A 19,661-nucleotide genomic window follows, 5' to 3' on the forward strand; every position below is an offset into this window, starting at 1 on the left:
ATTCTAAAACAAGTTCTATGAAACCTCATTGATATGTAGTTATTCCACATCCACAATAAGGAGCTCAACCACATTCACTTGGACTTTTGATCAAAACAACAAAAGACAACTTTTTTTTTTTTTTTTTAAAAAAACCCCCATCAGTTTGTATTGAAAATATCTCTGTAAAAACACCTGTAATACTACAAGGTAGTACCAACACAAAACAGATCTCAACTTTCTTTAAAGTGTTAAACTTTATTATAAATTAAAATTTCTTTACAAAAAATTGCACATAATTGACCACTCTTAGGTTCTGATGCACTGGCATTTGCAATAGTTTCTTTAATCTTCAAGTTTAATAGTCTCTGCCGTGAGTCCAATGCAGAAAGGGGCAGTAAGCAACCCTCTTAGAGCCTTCAAGTGCAAGAAGCATACTTGTGGCCACGGCAGTTACACTTTCCTTAAGAGCGGCTGCTTTTGTTTTAAATCCTGTAATGAAAAAGTCTCAAAAAAGGTTTAAAAAAGGAAAAACCCAAAATGGACTACTTGCTTTTTACTGTAAACACAGCCCAGTAAATTAATCCCAAACACAGATCTCTCAGGCATCAGCGAGAGTGTCAAGTGAATCAGGAACAGCAAAACAAAGAAAACAGAAAATAAAAACATAAAAAAATAATGTCTGTCATTTTGATTAACTATACTTACGTACATGACGTTATGAGAATCTGGCAGGGCCCAGAAGCAAGGCCAGACAGGAAGTTCATTTTTCCACAGGAGGGTCATGTTAATTGTTTCCAGGTTGAAGGAGAGCGGACTGGAGACTCAATATGCTCAGCAATACTCATCTGCCTTACACAGATCTTAGGCATGGATCAGCCTGAAGAATCATTCAACTGATTTTGGCATTTAATAGGACTTATGGCTGACCGTACCCAGCGTTCAGCGATTCTTGCTTTCTGTTCTGTAAGTGTTTAAATTTAAAAGCTCATCTAGGCTCACTCCAACCTCTTGGCACTTGGAAACTAGTTTTCTCAGGTTATCAGTTTTACCTCCTCCTGATGCTTCAAACAAGAGTTGCTGTAAGAGATGGGGAAGCAGATATAAGATTTAGCCAGAGCCTGAGCATCACCACATCTATGGATATGGGATATGCAGAAAATTTATATGAAACCTCAAACTGAATCATAAGGAGAAAACATTACATCTTTCCACAGTGTTGCACATAGAGGTAACTTCTGAAGGGCTCTCTGATATAAGTGATGGACCTGTAAAATAAAACTGAGTATTAAAAGTCAGCACAATTTTGTGCATTTAAAATGAGTGATTTGAAGCACAAAAATATATTGCAATAATTTTAAAAATCTGTTTTTAAAAAACATTCAAAATCAAACATTAAATTGCTACTAAAAGCAAAGACAAGTTGATGTCTGATGTTAATTCTGACCCCTGTAAGCACACGATTGACTACACAACATTCCATTTTTCTTCCCAACACTCTTGCCTCATTCATTGCGCAGGATGGAACATGCTCAGGGAATGAAGCACCTTACTGAATATTTCTCTTTTACTACTCAATATGTAGGCTCAAGTTCTTGCTTATTGCATGTCACTTCAACCCTGCAATGAAAATAACTGTTTCACAGTCTTTTTTCCTTCAGCATCTATCTAGTGCTTTAATGATCGTTATGTGCCTGCCTAAAAATAAAAACAAACAAACAAACAAAAAAAAAACACCACAGAACGGTTTTACCATTTTATGCTCAGAAATAAAGAACCAAAATGTTTAATCCAAGTATTTACTCAAGTCTTCTTCAACTACTGGTATCTGAAGTACCAATTCTAATCAAAGAGTCATTAGAGGAGGTATTTGTTGGCATTTTAAATACTCATACCCATTTTTACATTCTTTTAAAAAACCTTTACATGACCTGCTTAAGGGAACAAATGACAGGTTTTCCAGGAACAGGAAATCCAGAATCTGAATCACTATTCAATTTTAAAACAATATCCTACCTGTTTACTAGAAAATCCAGTTATCTGGAACAGCCACTGATCTGCATAAACCGTTATAAGTGCTCACTACATCCCAAACTAATTACCCCCAGAAAAACATAGCTGCATTGTACATACCCACCTAAGCAATTTTATTCCACACTGTATAGTTATTCAGGTGGTTACAGAAGAAAACCACAAGATCTTGTCTGGGTATAATCCAGTTACAGTGTTTTACATATACCTTCATTCTAACCGGTTCATTTTCTCTAAGGACCCTTTATTGATTTATTTGAAATATATTTTTCTGAATTTCTAAACAAATATAGCAGGCATCTTTTAAGTCGGTGGCCTCACTATAGGCAACAGTGGATTAGATGGGCTACATTTGAAGGCAATGACTGAAGCAGGGATCTGTAACTGATTACGGATTACACCAAACCAACTCGGAGATAGAACTGAGGCTAAATAGGCAACCATGCCTTTGATATCTCCTGACTTTGAACTATTTAATCTTACAAGCCAAATAACTGTCTGCTTGTGGGGTGTACTTTTTAAATGTTCTAGGAGACAGTAAAAAAGGAGAGAAGATTTCATATGTGAGTCTAACAATAGCTATGCTATCCAGTACGGATCAGTTAAAGCTTGAATACTGTTTCAAAGACAGACTACGGACCGAAAAGAAAGATGCTGAGAATCAGCCACTACAAGAATACTACAAAATAAGATACAGCAGAGCTCCAGCTCAGAAGCACCACAAACAAGTGCTGAGTCACAAACCCAGGGCCTTCGGTACCCCAAAATACAAAGCATCTTTCCACAGGCAGAATAATATTTTGAAGATGGTAGCAACCATACCAGGAATACAGAACCATTCTGTTTGAACTGAAAAACGATTTGGTTGCTGTGTCAAAAATCTCTTGCATTTGTATATAGAGTGATAAGAATATTTCCCTTCCCAAAGTACCAATAAGTAAACTTGTTGTTTTTGGAGAAAAAAACTGATGTCTTTGGTGTGGTTGGGAACTACTCAAACTTTTTACATGGATTAGATTGGCTTGGCAGACTCACCCTTCCAACTACTTGTAAAGATAGTCAAGATAGTCACTAGCATCTTCCAGCACAGCAATCCTTCCTTCCCTCTACTGTATTTCAAGTGGCAGAAAGAATACAGCCCCCTGAGCAAGGGAAATATGCACGCAAAGAGTTTGCGCAAGTACTCATGATGAAATCCATTCTACCTTGATCACCAAAGGTATTTCTCACACGTGAGGCAAATGCTTCAGTGTCTACACGTAGAGTATTTCAACTATCCAGAAAAACTGAGTTTGAGAGACGATTGTTGCTTTGGATAAAGCAAAGGTATGAAAAGTTTTACAGAATTCTATAATTACTCATTTTAGTAATCTGTGTTGACTTACTTCTCTTTGTCCCCTTAGAAAGCATTCGGCAGCAATGGCTCTGAGGAAAAGAAATATACAAAAATACTTATTCTTGCATTATTTTAAATGCCATTAGTGGCAGAATACTGACTGTGGAATGGAATTACAAATTCCTTGAGAAGAAACTAATTTCCAATGATGTTAATCTACAGTGAAAAGACAAAAATAGCCATTTTTTAAAAACAACCTTACATGAGCAAGACATTTCAGTGGTTCCCCATTATGAACAAACACTGAAGAAAAAGATCAGTTCAGCATCACTGGATAATGGAGATTACTGCTATTGTGATATATAAAGGGGGGGGTAGAGAGGGGGAGACAGAAGTCAATAATTGAATTAAAAAGGCAACTTGTAAATACATCATTCATATTTATCCGCATAATATCCATTCACATAAGTTTCCCCGAGAGGGAAATTCCATTTCTCATTTTAAAGAAGTGACAGTACCTCTGTCTGTTGTAACAGTTACTGCTTAAATACTAAGATAATGAAAGAGAAACTTCCAGCACAAGCCCAACTGGAAGGACATTTCAGATTTACCTTTGTGATGTAAACCTTATAAACAAAAGCAATATCTATGAAAACAGATGTATGACTGTTGCATTACATTTTCCAGATGGCCAGGCATGTTGGGATATTATATGTAAACATCTTGGCTTGCAGTTTCAGAATTTGAACATTGCTCTCCTCCCAGTATTGCAGCAGCAGTCTGTAAAAGGCATTCATGAAAAAGGAACACTGCTCTAATCACAATCTAAAGATAAAAACACAGTACACAAAATATAGTACATCTCATCTGAGCCTAGAGTTGCAAGTAGGAAAAAAAACCAAGCCACCATATACAATACTGACTGAACATGCTCCCAGAACAAAAAAAGTTAAGGTACGCTTTTGGAGAACTACTAAGAAGTGTGAAAGCAGAGAGAATATACGAGCTTGGCACTAACAAGATCCACTGTTAGCATGCACAAGGTAACTCTTTGAAAGGAGGCTAATTAGTTTTATAGTTGTGCTGGTTTTGGCTGGGATAGAGTTTATTTTCCTCATAGCAGTTGGTATAGGGCTGTGTTCCAGATCTGTGCTGGAAACAGTGTTGATAACACAGGAATGTTTCAGCCCCTGCTGAGCAGTGCTCACACAGAGTCAAGACCTTTTCTGCCTCTCACACCACCCTGTCAATGAGTGGGTTGCGGGTGCACAAGAAGCTGGGAGGTGACACATCTCGGACAGCTGACCAAAGGGATATTCCACACCATATGACATCATGCTCAGTATATATGTGGGTGGAAGGAGGAAAGGGGGCACATTTGGAGTGATGGCATCTGTTTTCCCAAGTAAGCATTATGGCTGATGAAGCCCTTATGTCCTAGAGATGGTTGAACACCTGACTGCCCATTGCAAGTGGTGCATGAATTCCTTGTTTTGCTTTGCCTATTAAACTGTCTTTATCTCAACTCATGAGTTTTCTCACTCTTACTCTTCAACTCTCTTTCCCATTCCACTAGGAACAGTGAGCAAGTGGCTGTGTGGTGCTTAAATGCTCACTGTAGCAGCTGGGTGGCAAGGGGACACTGTTCAGTCAGTTCTGCTCACCCATTTGATGTAGTATTGACATTGTCAAAGGAAGCTGCAAGTTCCTCTAGACAGAATCACAACTTGATTCAAGGTGGAGCCATGTAACCTTGTGTGCCAAAGGCAGGTGTGCCATATTTTCTCTCCATGCTCCCAACCACACACACTTATCTCAAAACTTTTCAAAATTATTCAATTAAATGTTCACGAGTTCACTGCAGCTGAATACAGTAAAACATGGACTCTCTAATCCTGGAAGAGTACATTTTGAGATACTGTTTAAGTAAGAATCAGTATGATGCTTTTTGTTTACTAAGATTTTTTTTTTTCCAAAGAACAGTTATCTTTGTTAAATAAATGTCCAGCTAAGCCTTAAGGTAGGACTGTTATACATGAGTATATCCATTTTTATTTGTTCTATGCTGGACCTATACTTTTAATAGATCATTAAGTAACAACACTCTTTTAATATATGACATTTCTCTACACACTTGAAACTCTGACCATTTGTACTCATCAGATACAATGCAGAGTTAATTCCAGTATAATTACAACCTTTCCGTGGACAGAACAGAACTCTGTCAAACACAAGTCAGATTGAGATGTCAGGAGGCAGAACATGCCTCAAGCAACATGCAGTAACAGAGTTTCACTTTTGCAGTAGAAAGCAAATCATGCATGTCTTGCACAAACAACAGTAGTTATATTAACCAGCTGTTTGTCTTGATTACAAGTATTTTTACATACCTCAGTGCAAGTCCAGGATTAGCAGGCATGGTAGAACAAAACCGTTCCAAGGTTTTGGAATGTTGAGATTTTGGAATGCAGCTCAAATAAAAAAGAATAACCTGTAGAATTTGAGTTATAACATTAATCCACTTTATAGCTGTCTAATTTTGCTAAGAATAATGGAATGACAAACTAGGAACATGACTAAAGTGAGTTACCACCTACAAACCTTATTCCTCAAGGGTACAGAAATCAATTTGTGTAATAAGAAGTTAGTGTCAAGTTGCTAACACCATATATTTTAGTCCTTCTAGCCTGCATTTAGTGAGTAAAGAGAAATGCACTGGATGTTTGCAAAATGGGACCCAGGATTTCTAAGCTTTATTCCGTCTATATGTGCTCAACTCATTTTGATTCCTACTTCTACTTTATTGCTTCTGTTTCTTAACCACTGTAATTTTTATTATCAAAACTGACAGCCTAAATACTGTTTCCATCTGTAAGTGTTACAGCTCTGCAGACCCTTTTTGCTCAACCATCTCTTCCCTCTCTTACACAATTTCTCTTTTCTCTAGGAAATAAGAGTTTGTCATTAACAGCTGCACTCACCATACTAAAACACATCACAAAGTTTCTATTTACCTTACATGCCCTTTATTCAAAAGGTCACTGCTAGACAGTCTTCTGCTCAGAACACCACTCTCCTCAAATACTTGTTTCTTTTCTACTAATTCCTAGCTCTCAGTGTTGTGCTGTATTTGAACAAGTCAATTACAGGTACCTACTAGAAGGCCATAAGTTTTTGTTTAATTTAAACTTTCCACAGACACATTTTTACCTTATTATGAAACTCATAATTGGTCCAATAATCAGCAGTACTAAAAGGAATTGGGTATCGTGTGGGGACTGTAACCAGACATCTGTTCACTAGGTCGGTAAAAAGCTTGAATTCCTGGGCTTTGTTGTTGGATCCAACAACTTTGCTATTGATAAAAACAAGGTAACTGGAAGGAGAAAAAAAAAAACAACAACAAAATAAAAAGATGGTGTTGGTAGCCTTCGCTTAATAGTTTTGAGATTAACTTATTTCCCTCCCTTAAAAACTTACTCCAGCCAGATATTCTGAACAGTTTCCTGCTGCATCACTGCCCCCAGAGCTGCTTCGTAAGCATCCAGTGTTTCACCAAAACTTGCATGAAGAGAGTGGCATAAACTGTTGATATGGGAAGTTAAAAAGTGTCATATGTCATAAACAACACATGTTCTTACATATTAACCATAAGAAACAATCAAGAACCTCCTATTCTGAGATATAAAAAAAACACAAAGACTTCAGTTTAGCAGCATTATGGACTAATTTATCAGTTCACTTACTAAAACGGAAGTCACAACTACAGATAATAAGGAATAATACAGAAACCATGCAACTTAAAATGCAACTCTTAAATAAAAACAAAATATTATGAATTGTCTTCTACTCTTGTAAAGCACCGTTTTACTAATCCTTGTAATAGGGATGCTCTGACTGCTACAGAATGGAGACAATTATCGAACTTCCATTTGGAAAGCTCCAGAACAATAAATTTCAAAGTCAGATTAAAACCACTTGAGAAAAGGTATCAGACCGGGACAAGAATTAGTTCTGACACAAATACTACTGGGAATCTGGGGTAGAAATATCATCTCATTTGAAGAAAAAAACAAACAAACAAACATAGCTTCTCAAAGAAACACATGGTCAGACCAACATATAAAACCTCACAAAAGACAGTATAAGACTTTTTTTTTTTTTTTTTTTTTTACAAAGATTCAATGAACAATCCTTACAGTGTAAAGTTAACAATGAAAATAAGGTAAGACAGTAAGTCACAAGAGGAGGGGAAAAAAAAAACAAACAAAAAAACCCCCACAAATACACACACAAAAACCCACAAACCAACAAACACACCTCTCATGAAGACGACGACTACAGAGATGCAAAATAAGATAGGGCTGATGATGTTCCCTTGCTACAGAACCCTCCAGATAGTTATAGATGGCTAATACTTTGGTGTTTGCCAATCCTGGATATCACTGCTAAGGAAATGTTGGAAGAAAAAAACAAAACCAAAAACTGTATACATGACAAATATCTGCCATCTTTGCAACCTCTTGCAGAGTAAAAGGTCACTTTGTTATGGAGGGGCATCTGTGGCTAGTTCCAGCTTTTATAGGCTGTTAATAATCAGCTGAAACAATGAGTCAAGGTAGGTGGAGAGACCAGAGCTAAACAAAACTAAACAGAACAGAGGAATGATTGTAAAATAAAAGAGAGACAACTGAAAGCCAGAAGGAAGAAGAACACTACTAGTAGTAGCAACATAAAAGTAAAATAAAAAATCATTTTGTGATATGAAGACACCTGCTACTGTTCCCATAGGGAAGAATTTCTGAAAGATTTCTCAAGTGGAGAATTTAAGTTGACATACAAACATATAAATTGTCTCTGTTGTGCAGCAGACAGGTCGTTTCTCTAAGGACCGGCAGATCATTTATTGAAAGAAGCTTAAGTCATACACCCTCAGGCAAATTTTCTGCTTTTGAAAATGCAATTTACTCAGACCCAACAGTTGTTTCTCAGAAACACTTTAGAAAGTCTCACCAGTAGATCTGCCACAGATACGGGATTTGCTGGTTTACAACATCATCCGTAAGATGTTCTTTATAGAGAGGTGATGTAAATTCAATTGGCATTGGAAAATTCAAGAGATATCTACAAGAGAAAACAATAGTAGCAGATGATAACATGGAAGAGTCCTATGTGGATGTAACATTTACTTCTGAAATCCAGTTCATGTGACATATTAAAAAGATGCACTTTCCCTAGATTTTAGTTTAACTCCAGACAATTTATACTAAAAAAGCATTATACGGAAATATAGAAACAGCTTATGTAGAAAGCATTTACTCCCTCATTATGTACATGTTAAATGTTCCTTTCTGTCTTTGACCTCTCCCCTCACATGATAAAATTTAATCAAGTAAGGTACAATTGCCTACGTACAGTCAGCTAAGTAGCATTGCCAGTACTAAATTTAATGCAAACAAACATAAGCAGGAATAAAAACTAACACCTAACTTGGAGACAAAAAACCCAAACAAAACACATTTCAAAGCCTCATCTGCATAAGCTTTAGCACAGAAGGTCTCCTTTTGAAGGCCTTCAGAAGCATCTATTTTGACTACAGGGAACTTGCATATTTCAAAACTTCAGTAACCTATGCCTTTAAATAATTATCTGCTGATTAATAGCATGCTAGACATCTGCATTGAGGCCTTTTGCAAGTGCCTAAATATAGTATTTTAGGATGCAATTTTAGGCTTCTAGCTTCGCACAAACCAAATCAACTTTGGCATACATATGACCGATTTCCATTCCCCAAATCTAGACATTAAACTTGCTGGCTGTTTCATCTTTAAATAGTTGTGGTTTTACAATTCCGTGTATTTGCACAAACAACAAGCACACACCTTATAAACTACCAAAACATAATTCACTGAAGTTTTATCAAAACATGCCAAGCTAAAAATAGTGGAGTTTAAAAGTTCTAGACTCTTGTTTTTCAAGAAAATGCCAATATTACCTAAATTTAAACAGAAAAAAAATATTCTAAGCATACCTTAAGAGATCCATGGGACCATGCTGTTGGCATGTATTCTCAAAGAAAGCTGCCACAAATTCTTGCAACAGTGGAAGAATACTGCTTGACCTTTCCTGTTTTGGGGTTTTATTATTTTAAAATAAAAACAAACAAAGTCAGATATCAACCTGAAAATGACAGGAACAATTTAAGCACAATAAATAACCAGCGGTGTCTCTATCTCTGCAATGCTCCATTGTCTTCATTCCCTCAAGAATGAAGCCTAACTGTGTCAGTCTGCAGGTAGCAGAAAGCCGAAAACAAGTTACAGGGTTTCCTGTTAACATCTGTTCCTGCGTAAGGATATTAATGCTGGATTAGAACAATCCAAACTATAAATTCATGACTGCACATAATTTCTTCTATTATCTTTAGCCATGTCACTAATCTTGCCAATTCTATTTTTCCCATCTATATAAAAGAGAACTAAACATTACCAAAAAATCAGGAAGATCAGTTGATTTGAAAAGTGTTTAAAATAACATAAAATCCAAACTTTACAAAGCCAGCGGACCAACAAAATGACTTGGAGAAGAGTATTACCTGAGAAACAAGGAATTTACACAACTGATAAAAAATTTCTGCATTCTGAGGATTCTTCTCAAACGCTCCAATCCACACTTCGTAGGCACTGTCACTCTGCCCCATCTGCAAATACAAGGTGGCCAAACTCTCCAAGAGCTGACAGTTGTTTGGGCAGAGCTCCAATAAAGATCTACAACGTTCTGCAGCAGACTCCCACCTTAAAGAAAATTAAAGGTAAGTTTTCAGAAAAGAAGAGTTGAGCAGTCCAATTAAAACCATCTTGAAACAACTTACCTTTCAAGAAGTTTCAGCAAAGCTATCATGTTTTTGTAGAGAGGAAAGCAGATAGCTATTCTTTTGTCAGCCTCAAGGCTTTCATCAGTACATGTTTTGATTGCATCTTCAAAACAAAAGTACAAAAATCAAGCTTTTAGACCTCAAGCAATGTCAAAGTTATTTGAAGTCTTAACATAATAAAAAAGTCTCATTTAACATAATGAAAATACCAAAGCGTGGAAAAATATTTGAGAGTGCTGCTTTTGCAAAGTATTAAAGAAAAATAAAAAACAAAACCAAAAGCTTTCTTAACACTTATCACCACAGTACAAAGACAAAAGCCTTTCAGAAGATTCACCCCTCGTTCATTTGAAAAAACAGGAAACATCCTACCAACTAAGAGTTAAAGCCACATTACAGACAGCAGTGCATCACTATATTTAAAACTTCACTCCAGGATTTCCAGCATAGCTGCTGAAAGCTATTGAAACAAAAGCTAATATATTATTTTTCTTCTCAGCACAATAAAAAGTTACCCAATAATGACCACCCAGCTACCATGGCTAGACTGTCTTCACTCCCACAGCTGGGCTACTCAACCTGTCCTTGAGTACTTCTACACTCCATCACCATCTGCAGCATAGATATATTTTCAGTGGCAATTCAATATTGCTGGTAGCTAACATGCTAAGTACTGACATTTACACAACCCTATTATAAAGTCTACCTCTGGAGCATCACAAGTCAAGAATTCAATTTCTTCTAGTATCTTCATTTTACATCTTCAAGAATTATTCAGCTTACTTAAACTCTGAATGAAACACACACATTCATTGCTCTGCCTCTTCTAAGGAAACACACTCATCTTCCAGGGAATTAACTTTCCAATAGACACATCCCACTGAGGGGAGGGAGGGTGAGAACAACAGAAGCTTGGCTTTATACTTGTATAAGCCCAAGAAAACTAGCAATGTCATACTGGTCTTTATCTTCATGGAATATCGTCATTCCGAGAAAGAGTTATGGTTTTGAACCATAGATTAAAAACCCAGGGTGTACGTGTGTTAAGTATCTGAGAACATGGACTTTTCCCCAGTGCTCTGTTCAAATAAAGATAAAATATGAATCCCAATAGCTTAACATGGTCATCAACAATATTGTGCTGCCTTGAAATTCCAGAAGTTGGATAGTATTTCTTGATTTATAACGAGTGATGTATTAGGTAGTTTACCTCCTCAATCTTACCTTCAAACATAGCTAATAGCGTATCAGGATCGGTCTTCACATCTTCAGCTGTTTGCCATGGTATTAAAAATGGCTCTTTGTTCATCATCCTTGAAGGACTGACATTGGCTGGATCATAGAACTTGCCTGGGAGACAGTCGAATTCAGTCAGATGTATGTAAGCCAGCCAAGCCAAGCAACGGTCACTTACAACAAGGTGCTTTGATATTGTCTTTTCATTTGCTGATTTTAAAGCATTCTGTAAAGGTTAAAAGAAATACGTTATATTTCAACCATAAAATTTTTAAGATCTAATCATGAGAAAAGGAAACAGAAAGAGTAATTTTTAATATTCTCAAATCTTCTCCATAGAAAACACAGGAACTAATTCTTAACACCCATCATGATTCTATTTGGCTTAAGTTAATACATGACTAGATTCAAGCAGTATGCATGATTTCTAGTAACCTGTTTAGAAAAACTGTAGATCATTATTTTGAAAAGTGAACAGCATGTGAAAACATCCATCTCCCAACATGTGTTCCGTCTTTCTGCTTAATTCTTGGACAATTATTTCCAGTTACATAGAATTAATACATGAGCTCTAGAAACAACCCATGTGCAAGCTGGACTCATCTGGCTACACTCTACTGATTTTCTAGTCTGGGGGTTGTTTGTTGTTTTGGGGTTTTTTATCAATTTCTAGTTATACAGCTACAAAGTCACAGCTCTCCAAGCCTACTGAAAGCACCACCATGTCTAGAGATATTGTTTACAAAAAAAAAAAGTGTTGGAAACATTACTGAGACCAAGGACACTGCTTCAAATTTTCCTCCCAGTCATATGCAAAACTAGAATAGCCCAGTTAAATTGGCAGATCCCAAAGAAAATCATTAGAGTATGCAATTAGACAAAGTCTAAATACAATTGCTCCTAAAACATAACAGAATCTCATGGCTAGTGATGTGCCAACATTTTTTTCTGGATAAATGCAGTACAATCAAACAATGCACTTTCAAGGGAATCAAAATACTTGCAAATTCAGGCAAAATTAAGAGGGAGGACACTTGTCCTGCAAAAACTGTTGTTTCAAAAACATTTCACTTATTCACCCTTCCAAATATTTACTTCAGCAAATTTGCTTTTAAGTTTATAAAGAGACACACTACTACCCACTCTGGAGTAGCATTTACTTAGAGATTATCTTCTCTTAAATATGGTTTCCACAAGACATTCTTTTCAACTACGCATTTCAGATTAACAAAAAAATGGGGAAAGGTAAAGGCAACTAACCCATGCTATTCCCCCATACATACTGGATTTCCATATCAATTTGACACAAACTTTTTTCTCCCTCTGTTCTTTTGGTTCATTCAGTCAAACATACAGAGTTACATTTATCAGTACTGCTGTGTTCAGAATAGCTTTTGGAGGAAGTCAACACAGCATTACACTTCTCTATTTAAACTGGACGTAGAAGAAAACATGGTTTTAAGCGACACAACTGAGAAAAATGTTACAGGGTGTAGAGCAAGCAGCCGGTGCCACCTGCCGGGAGGAATGAAACACTTGCCATTGAAAATACAGCAGCTCCCACTCGTAGGAGGAGCCGACATCAGCATTTGATTTCTCACCTTCATCCATCACTTCTGACTACAGAACAGTGATCAAAGTTCTTTCTACAACCACAATAAAAGCCTGAGATAACTAATTTTGGAGCAGGGCAATGCTGGTAGATAGCATATTATGCTCTTCCCAATAACAACTGGTTTGATAATTGTGTGTATCAATAGACATTTGAGCACCTGAGGCAAGATAGTACTCAAAAGCCCTTCTCTGCAGAAGTGTATTCTACTGCTTACCAGAAATCAAGAAATAAAGCAATTCCCTGGGAATTATTTCAAGCTGTAGTGGTCTAGGCTATTAGCTACACAAGCAAAGCAAAACAGATAACAAAAATCCCAAAGGTATATCCAAATTTTACAATGGCATAATATCTCAAAAACAGGAGTCTCTAGGAGAATTTCTTTGGTAAATAAAGGAAGGAACAATTCTTCTGAAATCAACACTATCAGAGTCATAGGCATTAGAAAGGTGAAGGTGTGAAGACAACTCCTGGGGTAGTAACCTGGAAGTTACCTGCAGCAGAACAAGAGCATTCTGATGTCTTCCTGTAAACAGGCTTAAGTGGACCCTGTACAGGAGAGTCTCCAGCAGCTGAAAGGACACAAGATTTGGATTTTCTTCTCTCACTTCCATTAGGAACTGCAGCATCCTCCCACATACATAGTCTTTTCCGTCAAAGGAATTCTCCAAATTCAAAAACTAGAAAGAAATAATTAATATTTGTAATGAATTACTACAGTCAGAATGCTACTAAATCTTCCAGCTTTAAGTTTAAAAATCATATGAATCACAAACTTCAGATAAGGTCTTTCACCACCTTATGAACCATATTTCCCTCCCTCACACCAAATTTCCACATGAAATATCAAAAAATACTGTTTAAATATTAAAGAGTAAATAGTCAAAGGTAAGTTTTTCAACCTTAAGTAATCAAAATTGAGAAATGTAACATTTTGATTTTAAATAACTCTTAATACCTGAGGAAAAGTGATGATTTCTACAAACATCCTGCAAACAGAACTTGGAATTGCTTCACTTTCTGAGCAACTTCTGAGTTTTCAAAAAGCTGTAGTGTTTTTCATTTCACACTCTCCCTGTCACACATACTGGTTTGCTACAGTAGAACACACACACTTAAGTAAACAGTTCACATATGCTTTTTTTTTTAAACTTACTGTCCACCAGATTTGGTAAGAGGCAGCATATTCCACTGCTGTTTCACACATTTCCTGTATCTCCTCCTTGGTTCCTCTTTTTGAGAAGAGTCTGAGGTAATGACACCAAATTTCAGGATTTTCTTTGTTGTTCTCAAGGGCTCGAGCCAAAACATTTAAAGTAGAATCTAAACACTCAGATGATGACCTGTAAAAATTAAAAAAGCATTCACATCAACTGTGTTAGTATCACAGCTTACACAATATTAAATATTAAAATGGATGCTTATAATTCGAATGGAAGTGACACACCATCAGCCATCTTTTTTTTGTTTTTAAACATGTTGTCCTTTACTATGAGAGTTTCAAAGTTTGAGTAAGTTTCTATCCTTCAAAGGTCATTATTAGGTGCAATTATCATAGTGGATAGAAAAATAAATATTCTAGAAAAATAATGCAGATTCAAATCAGAATCCAATTTAATTGAAAATGGGTAAGATTAATCTGTAAGGAGAAGTCTCAAGCTGCAATCATACAAAGGCATTTACAACATACAGACTTAATGCAAGTAGAAATTTCAAAGGCTGAGCAAGTTAAAGTTGGAATTTTTGTTACATATTTAATTTACTTTCTACAATCAAATTTAAGCCTTTATTTCAGGTTACTATGCATGCCATGCAGGTTTTCTCTGCCTCTAAACCATTAAATAAAGGAGATCATACTTTTTGAGATAATTATTACAAGATGATGCAAGATTAGCTCAAATAACTGACTATATTGCCAACCACAGAGTTGAGCTTTAATGCATAAACAAACTTCCATAAAACCACAGAAAGCTTCTGAGGTCACATTTATTTCAAAACCATCTTTAGAAATTACTTTGCGTTGCCATTTATGAACGGAAAAGCACATATCCCAACACAAAACTAATACAGTCAACTGGTTTAAGTCTCAAGCCTTTCCCTGTGGAGAGTTTCTGGCTGTGTGCTGTGAACAAGCCAGAGCTTGATGTGGCTGTGCTACATGGAAGGATTTCCCTGAGACACCAAAGACAGAAGGGAAGTAAACAGAAGCTGGTCTGCCCTCGACCCAGGCTGCAGGAGGGGCGTCAGCGCTGCGCATGAACAGTCTGTGAACAGTGCCCTGCAGCCAATCACCATAGTGGGGGGGGATGAGTGACTGTAATTGTAACCAACTGTAGCCTGCACTTGCCGCACGGCCTTTTGGTATAGAGTATATAAGGCTTGGAAAAAACGTGGTCTCGGGGACATTGATATTCAGTGTTGTTAAGAGTTCATTAAAGAGTACGGATGATAAATTCATATTGAATTAGACTCCCTACTCTCGCCCGGCCCGTCCATGCGATCAAAGAGCTTATGCCGGCATCTGCATTCATCGAATTAATTATTACTACATTTCCCAACATTCAGATCACCATTGCCACTTACTAAACCACTCAGTTTCTCTGGAGTACTGGGAGGGTGATAGAAAAGGGAGGAGGAGTAGGTGGTTGTTTTAAGAAAAGGATGTATTGTCTCCCATTAGGTTTTCTCCCTTCTTTTCTTGGTCTTTTGAAAGAGAGATGGTCCTCTCCATTCCCTTGCCTCCCGCTGCAGCTGCTTAAGCTAGTACCTCACTATTAAAATCAAAGTCCATTTCTAGAATGAAATCATCATGACAGAACTCCTACTGAAATTATCTGATTGCCAATAAAAACATGATACCCTGCAGAATAATTTAAATAACAAATTAGAAAAACTTAGAAATCCGAAAGTTAAAAAATTACAAAATAAGAAGACAAGTGCTCAGCTGGACCATTTCTACAGAGATAAAACCATTGTTCTTATAAGAAAGCTTTCCGATGAAAGTAATTTCAAACATTATTCCAACCATTCACTCAAGAGAGGAGAAACTGATTTGAGTTTATTGGTCTACTACTTCAGCACTGAAAGTACAACATTCCAGTGTAATCTTGGGAACACAGTAGCTTGTGCACTTTTCAAACACAATCACTTCTCCCACGCTGCTTTCCATCAACTTCCATCCTGAATCAGAACCTACCTAAAGATAAACCACCAGTGTAATTTGTTACATACTATACTGCCTACAATAGGAAATCTAATCTATTTTTTAGTTTCCTTTTAAGTAATACATTATTTGTGGCATTGTTGAAGGAAGTTCTTTAACATCAGAAAGGAAACTTGATCATAGCAGCATGGGTAAGGCACAAAATAAAATCCAAAATATAGCAGACTTACCCTTCATTTTGATTCAAGTATTTGTATGCAAGTTTAATCCAAAGCTGTACATCACAGGGGTTTTCTTGGACACTTGCCTCCAAGTTGGAAATGTCATCAGTCTCACTTGTGAAATACCGGACGTCATCTGGAGTCACCACAGCATCAAGAGCTGGGATTCTTTTTTTATGTTCTGTGGGATTGGCTGCAAATGAAAAAAGAATTTTACAAAAAGATGTTTCATTTTAAAAATGAAGTGACCTGTAAGATAAGAACTCATACAAAATGTGGCATTTATATATTTCAAGCATAGTCATTGACCAGAACAAAATACAGTTATTTCAACATCCTCTAAAACTCACAAACGTGTAGTCTGTAGAAAACCGGTTATATTTCAAATGTGAAGGCAAAGCAGTAAAAGGCTGCTTTAACCAACAGACACTAAGGCAGTTTCTTAAGCAGCATTAGGAAATGAACATATCTGACAAAGAAAAATTCATTTCAATTCTGAGTCTCTAAAAATCCTTTTTACAGGATTTGCTAACAAATCCTAAATCTCTCACTTGCATGAGTCACATGTGAGACACTGTTGGGTTACTGATGCTCTAGCAAGCTTCCAAGTCTCAAATGCCATTTAACAGCAGGTTTTTTTTAACTCCTGACCTCAACACCAAATACTAACTCTATAGAAATTTAAAATAATCAAGGACATAAAGTTTTACTACTTTTAGTTCTGAGAGGGTAAAATTAAAATTTAAAAAATCCTAAAGGTCTATGAGCAAAGCTGAAACATTCTAGGGAAATAGTTCCTTATACTCCTTTTAAGAACAGGTCAGTAAAAACTCTACTTTAACTGCCAGTCACACGTTACACTATTTTTTTTTTTCCTTAACTACAACAAATTTGGGTAAAACTTTACCCAAACAATTATGCAAAATAAAGTTTCCATGCAGGAAATACAAAGTCAAGAGAGCTACTAAAAGCATAAGTTTTCTTAAGAACCACTTTAACAATTAGGTGGTGGGAAGAGGCTGGTAGGTATTTTCCCCCAGTACTCATTTTTAACGGATGCCACACATCCAAATTACCATATTTAATAGGTCCAACACACTGTTCCTCTTCACTGCTGCTACTATCTAACAGAGGTTTTCTCCAGTACTTTGGTCTCCATTTCCTTTTATCTTTCCATGTTGTAAATGGAGGTGCTGTAAACAAGCAAAGTAGAAGAAACTCTTACTTTTCTGCATTCAAGATTAAAACCTTTTTGCTAATAAGTATTTTAGATAAAAACATCCTGTGAGTGAAACCCAAGTGTGTAAGTTTCAGTCCTACTTATTTAAAAGCTTAAGTGCATAAATCAGTTTACCAAATTGAGACTCAAACTATTATCACCTTAAAACAGACTCTGCTGCCTTTCATTTATGATAATCAGAGTCTATAATACTGAGATAAACTACTAAAAAATTATTCTTGGTTCACAAAATCATCAAGGTATTATATGATTTTTAAAAACCTTCATATTGTATTTAATCTACAAAGTTACTTACTGTGACTTTTACTCTCATTGACGTTACTGGCCAGAAGAACAGCCATCTGATCCACTGACATACGGTCTCTGTTTATACCAAAAAGTTTTTCAACATATTTTTCTGAAACAATAATATTTTTATCTTAGGTAAGTACATATATGAAAATGGACAGGTAACTTAACAGAAATTTAGCACAATCTATGCTAAATTCATGAAATGTGACTGCTTTAAGAGGTATCGTAATGTAACATATTAGAAAAAAGAAAGGCAAAACTGAAAGTTCTGTTCTGCAGTTTTCCTATATGGCAACAGCATTATTATAAAATTCCAGATCCACTGAAGCAGACCAGTCCAGTAGCTACAAAAAGAAGTGAGGAAAGGGAGAGGGAAAGATTCCATGTCCATGGCTTCCCAATCCCCTCAATAATTTTTGAGTGAAATGTTCCACAGATCAATGATTTTTTTCTTTCTGTAAAGACATCATGGTAACGATCACTACAAAAGACTGAACTGCACAACTGCAGAAACCTATTTTTTCACATAGCTGTATCTTATACATTGCTTTACATCAAACTCCTTGCACCCAGAGCTTTTAATGAAAGCCATTTCCTTCAGAAACGAATCTTTGGGAACAAAAGTGAACAAAGGCTCTTAGCAACCTGTGGCAGTACTGATTTCCTCATCAGTGCTTTTTTCTGAACAGCCAATCAGTTCTAAATTGTAAGATAGGATATCTTGAAACAGTTGCGTACGGCTAAGAGTGCAGTCTTTCATGTGCTGCCTGAAACAAGAAATAAGCAATTAATATATTTATCACAGCAAAAATGTTATAAGGCTTGTAACTAGAAAGCTGGTTTTAGTGCATGCTAGGGTGAGGTATAAAGTAAATGATACCCATAGAAAACACTATAGTCTACTCTGAAATTTCTCTTAAATATGCTACAGTCTTCTCTAAACTTAAACCTGCATCAGTAACTTAATCCTTATCTTCACTATTTCACTACAGGCTTATTCTTTAAAATAAACCTCTACACTCTCATTTCACACTGACATAAACATAGTATTTAGAACTCCCCATGTCAAACAAGGTAGTTATAAATAAAAAGTAACATCTAATTCTTGTAAGATTGAAACTCTGGTTTGATGGTAACAGCTAAAAGCTAACCCAAAAAGGTGTCTGCCTCTGAAAAGGAAAAAAAGCTAAAGTCCACGCCTATTACATATTTCCAGTAGTGAGAAGATTCCAAACTGCATTTATTCCTGACCAATTCATATCCATTTGCTCTTGTACCAACTTTTTCAATATAGTATGCAACATTAACAAACTATTTCTAATATAATTTAACACCAAGCTTCAAAGAAAAAAACTTCGCAAGTATTTGCCCAGAAAATTAGAATTCCACTACTACAATAGTTTTTTTACATAATCATATAATATCTGGTATAGGCTTTTGTTTTGTTAGCAGCATGATACATGTTTAGTGTGCTTAACAGTATCAACCACTACCTGAGGTTCCATGATGGTCTGAAGTTATGCTGAAGCTATAAACCAAGGAGTCCCATCTGAATTACAAGGCAACCAAAAGGTGAAATGTTCTCTAATAGTCCATACTGCTTTTCTAAATTTACATCTAAAAAGCCTCCTTTCTTCATGGTTTAGATGAAGGAGTTTTTGTCCTGCCAACCAAGTAT

General features: G+C 36.3%; 1 protein-coding gene across 2 annotated transcripts in view; it reads right to left on the reverse strand.

The window, feature by feature from the left end:
• Window positions 1–217: 217 nt before the first annotated feature.
• ZFC3H1 (zinc finger C3H1-type containing) overlaps window positions 218–19,661 on the reverse strand; it is a 41,948-nt gene continuing 22,504 nt past the window's right edge. For both annotated transcript variants that reach the window (XM_065838234.2, XM_065838225.2), the window contains exons 18-35: window positions 18,629–18,750; window positions 17,988–18,089; window positions 17,529–17,645; window positions 16,462–16,645; window positions 14,225–14,411; window positions 13,563–13,748; window positions 11,445–11,682; window positions 10,218–10,323; window positions 9,942–10,140; window positions 9,378–9,472; window positions 8,360–8,470; window positions 6,827–6,931; window positions 6,557–6,722; window positions 5,737–5,837; window positions 4,025–4,126; window positions 3,396–3,435; window positions 1,185–1,247; window positions 218–1,059 (exon numbers count right to left, since the gene is read on the reverse strand). In XM_065838234.2, the coding sequence (XP_065694306.1) occupies window positions 922–1,059; window positions 1,185–1,247; window positions 3,396–3,435; window positions 4,025–4,126; window positions 5,737–5,837; window positions 6,557–6,722; window positions 6,827–6,931; window positions 8,360–8,470; window positions 9,378–9,472; window positions 9,942–10,140; window positions 10,218–10,323; window positions 11,445–11,682; window positions 13,563–13,748; window positions 14,225–14,411; window positions 16,462–16,645; window positions 17,529–17,645; window positions 17,988–18,089; window positions 18,629–18,750 (2,362 nt within the window). In that variant the 3' untranslated portion in view covers window positions 218–921. The remainder of the gene's footprint in view (window positions 1,060–1,184; window positions 1,248–3,395; window positions 3,436–4,024; window positions 4,127–5,736; window positions 5,838–6,556; window positions 6,723–6,826; window positions 6,932–8,359; window positions 8,471–9,377; window positions 9,473–9,941; window positions 10,141–10,217; window positions 10,324–11,444; window positions 11,683–13,562; window positions 13,749–14,224; window positions 14,412–16,461; window positions 16,646–17,528; window positions 17,646–17,987; window positions 18,090–18,628; window positions 18,751–19,661) is intronic.

The sequence above is a fragment of the Patagioenas fasciata genome, chromosome 1 (genome assembly GCF_037038585.1).
Source record: "Patagioenas fasciata isolate bPatFas1 chromosome 1, bPatFas1.hap1, whole genome shotgun sequence".
Classification (NCBI taxonomy): Eukaryota; Metazoa; Chordata; class Aves; order Columbiformes; family Columbidae; genus Patagioenas; species Patagioenas fasciata.